This window comes from Tupaia chinensis, unplaced genomic scaffold, assembly GCF_000334495.1.
Source record: "Tupaia chinensis unplaced genomic scaffold, TupChi_1.0 Scaffold150166_1, whole genome shotgun sequence".
Classification (NCBI taxonomy): Eukaryota; Metazoa; Chordata; class Mammalia; order Scandentia; family Tupaiidae; genus Tupaia; species Tupaia belangeri.
This window is the reverse complement of record NW_006210004.1, coordinates 586,925-598,964: the sequence shown is the minus strand read 5'-3', so window position 1 is coordinate 598,964 and position 12,040 is coordinate 586,925. Positions and strand designations below refer to the sequence as shown.

At 39.2% G+C, this 12,040-nt stretch overlaps 1 protein-coding gene across 2 annotated transcripts in view; it reads left to right on the top strand.

The window, feature by feature from the left end:
- The window catches only part of CLASP2 (cytoplasmic linker associated protein 2), a 223,769-nt gene that overhangs the window by 59,116 nt on the left and 152,613 nt on the right, over nt 1-12,040 (top strand). The window contains exon 1 of one of the 2 annotated variants that reach the window (XM_027769655.1): nt 6,321-6,452. The exons of the other annotated variant lie outside the window; for it this stretch is intronic. Within the exon in view, the coding sequence (XP_027625456.1) occupies nt 6,437-6,452 (16 nt within the window). The 5' untranslated portion in view covers nt 6,321-6,436. Of the gene's footprint in view, nt 1-6,320; nt 6,453-12,040 lie in introns of those variants that run through there. 2 annotated transcript variants of the gene reach the window in all.

Here is a 12,040-nt window from a genome sequence, read left to right as displayed (position 1 = left end):
TATATATATATATATATGCATGCATGTACATATGTATATAAGCATAGAAATTGGTTATTATATTTTTGACGATAGTATTGTCCTGTCATTGAAAAATGCTTTAATGACTTAGTTAACAAGGGAGGGGACTGTAAGAAGGAAGTCATTTATCACCTTGGCAAGTCCTAGGGACAAGCCTGCTCTGTTTTTATTCTCTCTCTGTGATCTAATTTAGCCCAAAGGCTTTGAATGATAACTGTTTGCTGATGACTCCCAAATGTGTAATTCTAGACATCTTTCATCTCTTAATTATGCTCTAGACTTGGTAGCCTGTGCCCTCAAGGACATTTCTATTTGCATGCCTAGTAGGCATTTCTGGCCTAACTATGTCCAGAAGTGAAACCCTGTTTTCTCTTCTTGCCCCTCAAATTTATTCCTCCCCTGTCTTACTGATTTCACATGGTGGCACCTAAAAAACCTCACTCAGTTCCCCGTTCTAAATAACCAATCATTTCTGCCAATGAAATTCTAACTTATTCCAGATTTGCTTATTTTTTCCATCTTCACTGCTAATACCCTATCCTATTTATTGTTGTTTTACTGCTTACTTATTTGTTTATTTAGTTCTTAGTATTTTCAACAACTGCAGCTTTGCCTATCTTTTTTTTAAAGGTAGGTTTTTAAAATTTCACTTTAAAACTATAAGCATGAAACAAATATCGCATAGTCTTTTTTTTAATTTATTCATTTTCTACATTAATTCACTATACACCATCACAACACACAAATGAATTTTCCATCCAAAATACACTGTGCATTGGCTCAATCAAGCACATCAACATACATGTTCTCAGCAAATAATTTTCCAATTCAATATCGCATAGTCTTATGGACTGAATTGTGTCCCTGAAATTTGTATTTTTTGGGTCTGTGTTATTGTCTCTATTAGTTATACAGTTTTTGTTGTTGTTTTTACATTTTTCTGTCAAATGTTTCTTCCCCCTGCACCTCACACCTCACCCTCTACCACCCATTCTATACCAACTACTTTCCCCCCTTATAGTCTCTAGTATCTCTACCCATCCTCTCCACTGTCACATCTTTAGATCTTTCAACCTCTGCCATAGACATTCAGTACAAATTGGGGATATACAGTGTGTTTCTTTAAAAGTCTGGCTTACTTTGCTCAACATCAAGTCTTCTATATTCATCAATTTTGAGTGAGATGATAGGACCTCATTGTTCCTTATAGCTGTGTAAAATTCCATAGTAAACATGTGCTACAAGTTTTTTCTTCTTCTTCTTCTTTTTTTGGAGAGGTTTTTGCTATAGGGTGCATGTGCTCGCCAGACAGAGAGAGACAGAAAGCGAGAAATCACCCCCCAGGAGGGTTGGCCACGCTGCAATCCCTTCTCCTCTATTCTCCTCTCTGGATCTTGGGCATGCATGCACACGCTCCCGGCGTGAGTTTAAGCCACCGGATCCGGGACTCAAACTGTGGTCAACTACATGGGAGTCCAGCGACATAGCCATTACGCTAACTGCTGGTCCCTGTGCTACAAGTTTTCAAACTAATGATCAGTTTTTCAGCACTTAGGTTGGTTCCATACTTCAGCAATTGTAATGCTGCAGTAAACAAGAATGTGCAAGTGTCTTTCTGATTGTTTTCCTATCCTTTGGATAGATATCAAGAAGTGGGATAACTGGGTCATATGGAAGCTCTATTCTAAATTTCCTTTAGCTTTTACCTGGACTACTGCCGTACTCTTCTACTTCTGCCCCCTGGAGTCCATTTTGCTACCTAGAAATCGGTGATTGTCTTAGGATGTAAATTAGATCATGTCGCAAGAGTGAAGAAGTCAAGGGTTTCTTCCATTAAGGAGCCTGTGTTCAAGTGAGGAAGATCATAACTCCATAAATGGATATATAATGTGATTACAGTTGGTAATGGTGAAAATGCTGCTATTCCTTGCTTAATGAATTTAAATTATTTCTTAAAACCCTACTGCTAAGTGAAAGACCATTAAGTGAAAAAAATTTAGCCTAATCCAGGGTACTTGAATAATTTTCACAGTTGCAAAAATATGTTAATTGAGCAATGAAAACAATTTTTTTTTAATTGTCAGAGGGGGCATGTGCCCACCACAGATAGAGAGAATGATAAGCACCTAATGAAAGGTGCTTATGCTGCAATTCTTTTTCCTCCATTTCTCCACCCATTCAGGATGTCGAGCTTGCAAACATGTTGGCCCACGATGTTTTTCAAGCTGCTGGGACTGGGATTCAAACTGTAGTCTGCTATATGGGATCCAGCTTCCTATGGACAGGACTGAATCAGTGTGCTAAGTGCCAGCCACTCCCCCCCCCCAAATTTTTTTAAGATTTACTTAATTTTATTTATTTATTTATTTTTAAATTTGACCAGAGATGGTAGGGGAGAAGAGAGGAGAAAGAAAGTGAAAAAGCACACTGCCAGGTCAGGGACTTGAAATGTGGTCGGCCATGTGGGAGTCCAGCACTCTAAACCACCATGCCACCTGCTGGCCCCCCCAAAACAAAAATTTTAAAGTAACAATATGACAGCAAATAGCTTGTATAAAAAGTAATATAATAGGCTAGTTCATCTCTTTTTATGTCTACACAATTTTTTCCCATAAAAGTCTTAGCCCGTTGTTGGTCATTTTTATCATGGACTTAAGGAAAAAAAACATAGAAATCATAGAACAGGAAAACATTTCAGAGGTAAGTAAAGGCGTAGCATGTAAACTTATGGAAACAGTTTATGCACCCAGTGGACTAAAGAGCCGTCAAAGATACCAGCTCTTTTCTCTCTCACTTAGCGTACCTAATGTTAAGGAAATTGTTTTGGGTTTGTCCAAACACAGCCCACAATTCAAATTTGTCCCACATGATAGTCTAGAGCCAGAAACTACTATAGTAAATAAAATATTTTAGTGTTCTTTGCCTGAAAGTATAATAATGAAATATCACACATCTTCTAGAGTATTAATGTAAAATGTTTGTGATGAAAAGTCATTTTACTAAATACACACCATAGCTTGGCTCAGTAGTTCTTTGATAGCATGCTGCACAGACAGTGCTGGGTGCACATGGGAGATTGCAGCCTAGTCCTGGTCAACATTACAAACTGAGTACGTACCCGTGAGCATGACTGGTCGGGAAGGCTGGGTTGGGGGAGACTACACAGTGAGATTCTACTGAGGGTACTTGTGTCACCATCTCTGTCTCTCTTGAAAGAAATAAATAAACTTAAAATACAACAAAAGCTGGAGGATTTGTTGTACAAGAGATATAGACTTTTATCATATTTTTTTTTTTTTTGAGAGATTTTCGCTATAGGGCGCATGCGCTCGCCAGGCAGAAAGAGACATAGAGACAGAAAGCGAGAAATCACCCCCCAGGGGAGATGGTCACGCTGCAATCCCTTCTCCTCCATTCTCCTCTCGGGATCTTGGGCACGCACGCACACGCGCCCGGCGTGAGTTTTAAGCCACTGGGTCCGGGACGCGAACCACGGTCGACTACGTGGGAGTCCAGCGACATAGCCATTACGCTAACTGCTGGTTCCCTATCATATTTTTTAAAAAAGATTTTTGCTACAGGGCACATGCACTCGCCAGAGACACAGAAAGTGAGAAATCATCCTTTAGGTGGGGATGGCCACACCACAGTCCTTTCTTCTCCATTCTCCTCTCTGGATCTTGGGCACAAACATACACACGCCGAGTGTGAGCTTTAAGCCACCTGGTCTGAGACTTGAACTGCAGTCGACTCCACCAGAGTCCAGCAATTAAACCATAATGCCACTTGCTGGCCCTGAGATACAGCCTTTTAAAAGGCATTATAGATAAGAGTTGTCATCTGAATAGTTGTTAAATGAAATAAGTAAGGTACGGAGATAAGTAACTCAGTGCTGTTACTTTAGAAAAGTAGTGGGACACGCCTGAGAGGTGACATATTTGAGTGGAACCCCGATCAGTGGAAATGGGAGGGAAGTCTTATATGAGATGAGCTTGGGGAGTGAGCAGGAACCTTGGTATGAGGGCATCACAGGGTGGGAGGGGTTTTGGTGAATTTGGAGGCGAAGGAAGCTAGTAAAGCATTTTAGGCTAGTGGCCATCGTGAATGGGAATATGGTCCAACACTGTCTTATTTATATTTAGTATTCAATAGAAATAATCTGTTTCTCTATGTTTTCTCTTTATTATACCTTCTCTTCCATTATCCAATCTTGATATATAACTTTTACATATCATACTTTTGTCTCTGGCTCCCCCCTCCCCCCCCGTAATTGTCATATCTTCATTCTTTTTTGGTTTACTATAGGGTGTGTGCACTAGCTGGAAAGAGACAGAGTAGAGTGAGAAATCGCCTTCCCCGGGGGAAATGGCCATGTTGCAATCCCTAAATTTCCTGTTAGCGTTTTGATGTATATGCATGTGCCAGGCGTGTTTTTCAAGCCACCTGATTGGGGACTCAAACCACCCAGTGGGATCTAGCCACCTTAACCTCTCTGCCACTTGCTGGCCCCATATTTCCATTCTTTTGATTTGGGTTCTGATTGAATTCTTTGACTTGATCTTCTCCAGCACTCCTTCAGCACACTTTAAGAATACTAAGTTGGGACCAACAGATGGCATAATGGTTGTGTCGCTGGACATTGTTGAGTTCCAGACTGGCGACTTGAAACTCATTCCGGGCTCTTGTGTTTGCATGCTCAAAATCCTAAGTGGAGAATAGAGGAGAAGGGATTGTGGCATGGCCACCTCCTCCCATCCCCATTTCTCTTTCTGACTCTCTGGCAAGCACATGCACCTTATAGCAAAGTCTCTCTTAAAAAAAAAAGAAAGAAAGAAAAGAAAAGAACACTAAGTAAATGATACCATCAGTTTTGAGTATGTCATTTATTAGGTCCTCGGAAAAGCCAAGGCTTGTTTTTCTATGCAAAACGCATCATGACTTTTCCAACAACCCAGTAGTTTCCGGGCAGTGAGAAATGCACTACATTTTGGGACGGTTTCAAGCCTGACTTTCATTCTCAATATTACAAAAATAAGTTGGGCAGCATCCCTAAGTGCAGGAGTATTAGCTTTGCTATCAGAGGGAAACTGGATTTAAAATGAATCAGATTGTGGCCAACAGGAGACGACACCTGCTCTGTAGGAAGGAAAAGACTGAAATTTGGAGGCCCCCCTGCGAGTATGGAAGGGTCTGCTGTCGTCATGGAGCTTTCTACAGTCTCCTATGCTAACCAAGATGTAAACACCAATAGTATTGGTGGCTGTGATTGTAGATCTTTTTCACTGTGAGAAAAGCTGTGTGTCATTCGGAGTTGTCTAGTGTATGTTTAGGACCTAATGCAGACTTGACATGTAATTATCATACAGTATTTCCTGGCTCCTCTGTTTGACACGGTTGCTAGAAAAGGAATTGCTCTTGGAGGCTGACACTAAAACAAAGGATGGAAACTAGGCTTCAAAATTACCTTAATATTTGACTTACATGAGTCAATAATGTAACTTCAAGTAGAGTTTATATATGTATAGCATATCCTTTGGTGAAAATTAAAGCAGTTCTTTTCTTAGGTTATTTATTTATTTTTTTTTAGTATCTTTTGGTGACTGTGAGCCCCAGGCCCTCTGGAAACTTGACAGTGTGCTGATGGTTGTGCAGCTCGGATAGAGGGTGCTCTGCGCCCCTGCAGCTGCGCACTGGCTAGGTTCTGTCTCCACCAGAAGCAAGCTTTGTTCCGTGTGGCCCTGCCGTCCACACACAGAGCAGCCTTTGATGGGCTGCCTTTGACGTGATTTGTTTACGGCAGCCAGAAATGCTTCCTGCATAATGAGAGCAGTTAATCATGGAAACTGGGCTATTCCTGTTTGTGCACTTCTAGCAATCTTCTGTTGTAAATATTAAAAGGTAATGACAAAGTGATGAAAACCTTTTAAAAAGGCGCAGATCAGTTAATCCATCAGATCATGTGATTGCTACTGATTACATGGATATCTTTAGGGAAGCAGAAAATGATTGCTGAACACATGCCTTGTGTTTTGATGATTGCATTAAAAGTCCCTCAGTGGGGTGGCATATATTTGTTCCCAGAGCTTTTCTTAGATTAAATTTCAGGCAACCAGTACAAGGAAAAACATCGTAAGCTCTGTGCAATGGCATATGTGCAGTTAAAGAATAATCTTGATCCAGCCCTGCTAGGCTCCGCTAAATAAGCCAGGGTTTTCAGCAAGACCCCAGACTTTTATTTTGAAGTGGAGTAGCAGCTGTTGGCTATTGCGGTGCAGAGCTGCAGCGCGGCCTGGGTCACACAGTGCTCCCGGTGTCTGCAGGCTGCAGGCCGAGCCCAGTGGCGCAGGCACTAGGCTGCACTTATTTGCTGTGCTATTTGACCTCTTGGTTTGTGAGAGCTCCCTGGACCATCTGAATGGCTATGGGAGATGGTAAGTAAGATTTATTTTTCTTCTTTTGCTTGTGTTACACACTTCCTTTTAAGGTGACGATCGTTTGCTGTGTTAAGAAATACATTTCTCCCCAAAGAATGAAGGACACTGTGTGTGTGTGTGTGTGTGTGTGTGTGTGTGTACACTTGCGTGTGCATTTATGCATGTATGTGCTTGTCATTTGGCAGCTTTTTATACTGCTCTGTCTGTATAGGATATGGCACACATAAGGTGACAATTTACCTTGCAACACAAGCAAGCCTTCAGACTGGTGGTGTATATGAAAGGATATTGGAAGAAATGTGGAATATATGCAAAAGCTTGAAGGGAGAACATGGCCTTTGGAGCAACAACAGATTTTGCTAGGGAGGTTTGGTTAGCTAGCTTTGTATTTCTTCTGTTGTATTTGACACAAGTAGAATTTTGTGACAGGAAAATATTTAAAGATGCAAAATGGCTTGCTATGGACACTATTTTAATTAGTATGCTTGTGATTTGTCAGTGTCCCTAGTAAACAGTTCTCTGGAAAATATTTAGCCTTGTAAAAATTCTCTACAGGGTATAATTTGATGAAAAATTGATTCGGCCAGTGTTTTATTTTGGTAAGGGTGATTTTTAAAACCACATATTCCTATAGTGCTTAATAGTTTCACAAAGCACTTTTGTGTACTTAATACGTGTTAACTCCTCAGGTACAAGTGACTGCTGACATGCACAGAGCATTTTGGTGTTTCCATTAAACAGGTCGGGAAACCGGGGCTTGCTGAGGTAGGTCTCAGGTCCGAGCACAGAAAACCAACCAGCACCAGATCTAGAGTCCCAGGTGTGCATTTGGTTTGGTTTTGTCCTTTGTAATATTTAATATTGGAGCTTTCTATCTTTCAGTCTTCAACCTTTCTTTAAGATGCTTAAGAGTATACTTATAATTACATGAACATTAGAGAGATGTACAGAGGGGAATCTGAGGTTCCTCAAAAATGTTGTGTGTGTATGTGTGTGTGTGTTTGTGTTGTTTTGTTTTTCTTTTTACCAGGTTTTAAGACTGATCTGTATTTGGGGGCTTTAACTCAACAGTTTCAGCCTTTCTCTGACAACATAATGACCTCTTCCCCCTAAGGGGCTTGTTTCCTGGGGGCCATGAGGAATAGGGTGCAAACTGTCCATAATGATAGTATCAGGAGACCATCATTTAAAGCAGCGTGTACATTTAGATGGCAATGTGGTAGTACATTTGGCTTTGCATGTTTTGGTTTAATCCCAATAAGTCATAGCTGTTTTATTTGATGTTATGAAAATAAGCAAGAAGATAATTTTAACTACTCATTTTTAAGGCAAAAGATATCAGGCTTAATAAGTTCTCGTATACTTAAAGACATTGTCAAGTTTCTTCTTTTTTCTTTAATTTTAATTTGCAGACCACTCTAAATACTGGATTTTTGTGGTTTGGGCCATATCCAGATTTTACCTTTTTCCTTCAGCATTTTAGGTTCACTGGTTATCAATTTATATTTACTTAGTTTTTCTTTTTCAAATAATACATAAATATATTCAAACGTCTAAGAATGTATTAAGTTTTTTGAAGAATCAGAGCAACAACTTCTTAGATCAGAGGGTAACCTTTTAGCTAACTCTTTTTATTAAAATAGAAATACTTTTGTTGGGTAAAAATAACGTACTTTTATAAGAAGTTAAAAATCTAAACAATAAAGATTTATATGGTAACAGGTTATGTTGGAATATGTAGTTCTTAACAGTTTGATATATATACTCATCTGCATATTTGTCTCTTTCATAAACAGTGTATGTACACCACATCAGATCAGGTGAACTTATGTAACAGATCCATACATTTCACTATTCCTACCCTATTTTTAAAAATTTTAATTATGAACAATATGCAGCTATCATCCCCTTTTCTAAATTCAAGCACTGAAAATAACCTAAAAAAATCTTTTCAGAACCACGTCTAAACCCAGGTATAAGCAGAAGTGAACACTTTTATTAATATGGAGCATGTCTTTTATGTCCCCCCCTCCAGTTTTTTGCAATAGGGTGAGTACACTCACCAGAAAGAAACAAAGGGAGGGAAAGTGAGAAATCATCCCCCAGGGGCATGATCTCACCGCAATCCCTTCTCCTCTACTCTCCTTTTGGGATTTTGGGCACGCACAGACACATGCCCAACGTGATTCTCAAGTTGCCAGGTCCAAGATTCGAACCACTAAGCTGGCCATGTGGGATCCAGCACCATAATCTCCATGCCACCTGCTGACCCCATGTCTTTTTTATACTTTTTACTGTGCCTTTACGTACATATTAAGTATCAAAGTAAGTGGTTTTCTTTTGACTGTGTTTACATAAATTACATCATTCCGAACGTGTTTGTGCTATTTGCTGTGTCTATTTCAATGTGGTGTGATTTTTTTTAAATTTCTGTAATGTGTTATTCTGACTCATTTGTTTGAACTGTTGTATAGTATTCCATAGTATATATGTGTCATAACCATTTCATCTTTTATGGAACTTTAGATAATTTACCATTTCTAACTTTTCTAAATGGTTCTGGAAAAACCCTTAGGCAAACCATATATGTTTGTATGCACACACACACGTGCGCTCGCACACACACACACACAAGTACATTTTTTTGAAATGGTCTGGATGTAGAATTTCTGGGTCAAAGTTTTTATTCATTTTAAACTATGTTAACTGTAGGTATTTTTTTTCTCAAAGAGACTTTCCTACTTATGTTCCTACCAGCAGTGCCTGCTTTCCTTTTTTTAAAAAAAAATCTTACTACTAATCCTTTAAAAATTTGCCCACAGATGTGGGTGAAAAATGTTTCACCCAAAACTTCTCTGCTTTCTGATAGGGTTGACCATCTTCATGTTTTTCTACAGGTTGCCTTTTGGCATCCTTAACCAACTTTTTGGTTGTTTGACTTTTGTTATTATTTATTTATAGTTGCTCCTTATATATTCCAGCTATTAATCCAGTTTGAACATGTTTTGTAAACTTAACTTCAAGACCATATGATAGATGTCGTTAGCAGTTTTATTTCTAGGCAGACATAGGTTTGTGAAGCTATCATTTGAAGAATTGTTGCTGAGGGTGCTTTTGGGTGCTTTTCTATTTTATTGTCTTTATCTTTACCCCAAGTTTAAAACCAAGCAGTCCGATGATTATATAGTAGCTCTGGGCAGCCAAACCAGATAGAGTTAAAAACCTGTAGGATTATTATGTGGTGCTGATCCCTGCAGTCTGTCTCAAAAGCACGAGAGAGGAATTTGGCCTTTTGTTGTTATGCCACAGAGTGGCTGGAAAGAAATAAGGTTTTGTTGTAAATAGACTGTTCCTAAACTTTTAACATTTCAGCATGGTCTGTTATTTCAAAAATGAATCTTTTAAAAATATGTACAAGTGACCATATAACCATGGATTTCTGGAAGTCAGTCTCTGGGATTTGAGCTTCTGGGACCACTGGAAGCCAACATGTAAATATTGGTTTGGGGGTATGGGACAATAGTAAGAAATGAATGCTGACTAGATCTCTGGTTTTCCATACTTGTGAATATTCTGTGTGATACAATAGGATTGGATAATTTAAATCATTAAAAGGAAGCAGCCCTTTGATTTTCCAGCAAAAATTCAAACTTTTCTTGTAGGAGCAATTATTGGGAAAAAGGTCTATAAGGAAAAATAATTACAAAGGACAAAAGATTGGGTATTAGGAGCAATATAGGCAGAACATAGTTGGCACTAAGATTGAAAATTGCCAGTGACTAAAATAAAGCAGCCCTGCAGAATCCCTCTTGCATAGCCGTCGAAGGCCATTGGTACCCATCCTGAGATTAAGTCTGTGTTACGAGCATTTAGACACATTTGCCTCACCTTTGAATATATAGTAGCCTTAGGAGGCAGCCTCACTTACCCATGGGTACAAGATGCTGGGGCACTAGCAGCAGCATATCCTCAAATGAACTTCAGTTTTTACACTTGAGTTTAGCCGAAAGGCTGAGAGGCGATTGGACTTGAACTTTTAAAAAGTTTATTATTTTATTCATGATAGAGATCATGTGCACGAGACAGATAGACAGAGAGAAAGACAGAGAGAGAGAGAAGCACCCCTAACAAGGTGTTGTCAGGCTGTGATCCTCTTTTTCCAGCACTCTAGCTCCCCAGGATCTTGAGCCCATGCCCATGGTCCCATCATACTTTCAGGCAAAACCCTGGGATCCAAACCATGGGCAGCCAGATGGCCTCCAGTACTGCACTTCAGCCTACCACTGATTATTGCACTAGGCTCTGCCTTAACTTGAATTTTTAATAAAAGGTTTACATCTTTGTACATGTAGAATGGTATATTTGGTATTCTTACCAGCTATTAAGATCAACCTATAGCTCTCCTGAAAATTTAAGTTCCTTAGATAACTACATTTGGTAAAGGCTCTAAATAAAATGTATTATGAGCCTGTAGTTTAAAATCATAATTATTATAACATTTATTTATTTAGAGAGATTTTTACTATAGGGTGTGTGTACTTGCCAGAGAAAGTAAGAATTCACACTCCTGGGGGGGATGGCCTCATCACATTCCCTTCTCCATTCTCCTCTTGGGATTTTAGGCATGCATGCACACGCACCTGGCATGAGTTTTAAGCCACTGGGCCCAGGACTTAAACTGCAGTTGACTATGTAGGAGTCCAGCAACGTAACCATTATGCCATCGCTGGTTCCTATTTAATTTTATTAATACAAGGTAATGGTTTCTGTTGTGATTATCCTTTGTTTTTCTGTTGAAGATTCTTAAAGTTATAAATGACTTCCTTTAAATACAAGAGATTTTACCAAATTTCTTGGCCTCTCTCTTTTTTTTAAAATAATTATTTTATTTTTTATTTATTCGTTCGTTTCTTTTTTTTTTTTTTATTTGACCAGAGAGAGACAGAGGGTGAGAGTGAGAGAGAGAGGAAGTGAGAAAGCAAGCCACCAGATTCAGGACTTGAACCCTGGTTGGCCATGTGGGAGTGTCCAGTGCCTTAACCACCACGCCACCTGCTGGTCCCTTCTTGGCCTCTCTTAATTGTTCTATGGGATGAACTTTATTTTTTATCAAGTTAACGAAATAATTAACGAAAATGAATGCTGTAGAGAACACAGTATGTCTTTAATATTCGTGTGTATATTAAAAGTTAGCCATTGTTTTATTTTTAAGCACATGAGTTTTCTATTTCTAATAGTTTGACTGAAAATTTCCATGTTAGTTTAAAGTTAAAGACATTTACCTTTTTAATATTTGACCGTTTGGGCCAGCGAGTGGCATGGCGGTTAAGGCACTAGACCCCCACACGGCTAACTGTGGTTTAAGTCCTGGACTTGGCAATTTGCTGTCTCACTTTTTCTTTTTCTCTCTTTGTGTATCTTTCTGGTGAGCACATGTGCCCTGTAGCAAAATTCTAAAATACTAATAATAAATAAAATAAATAAAAAATACTTTTAAAAATATTTGACAGGACCAGCAGTTGGCATAATGGCTATGCCACTGAACTCCCACGTAGTCGACCGTGGTTCAAGTCCCGGACTGAGTG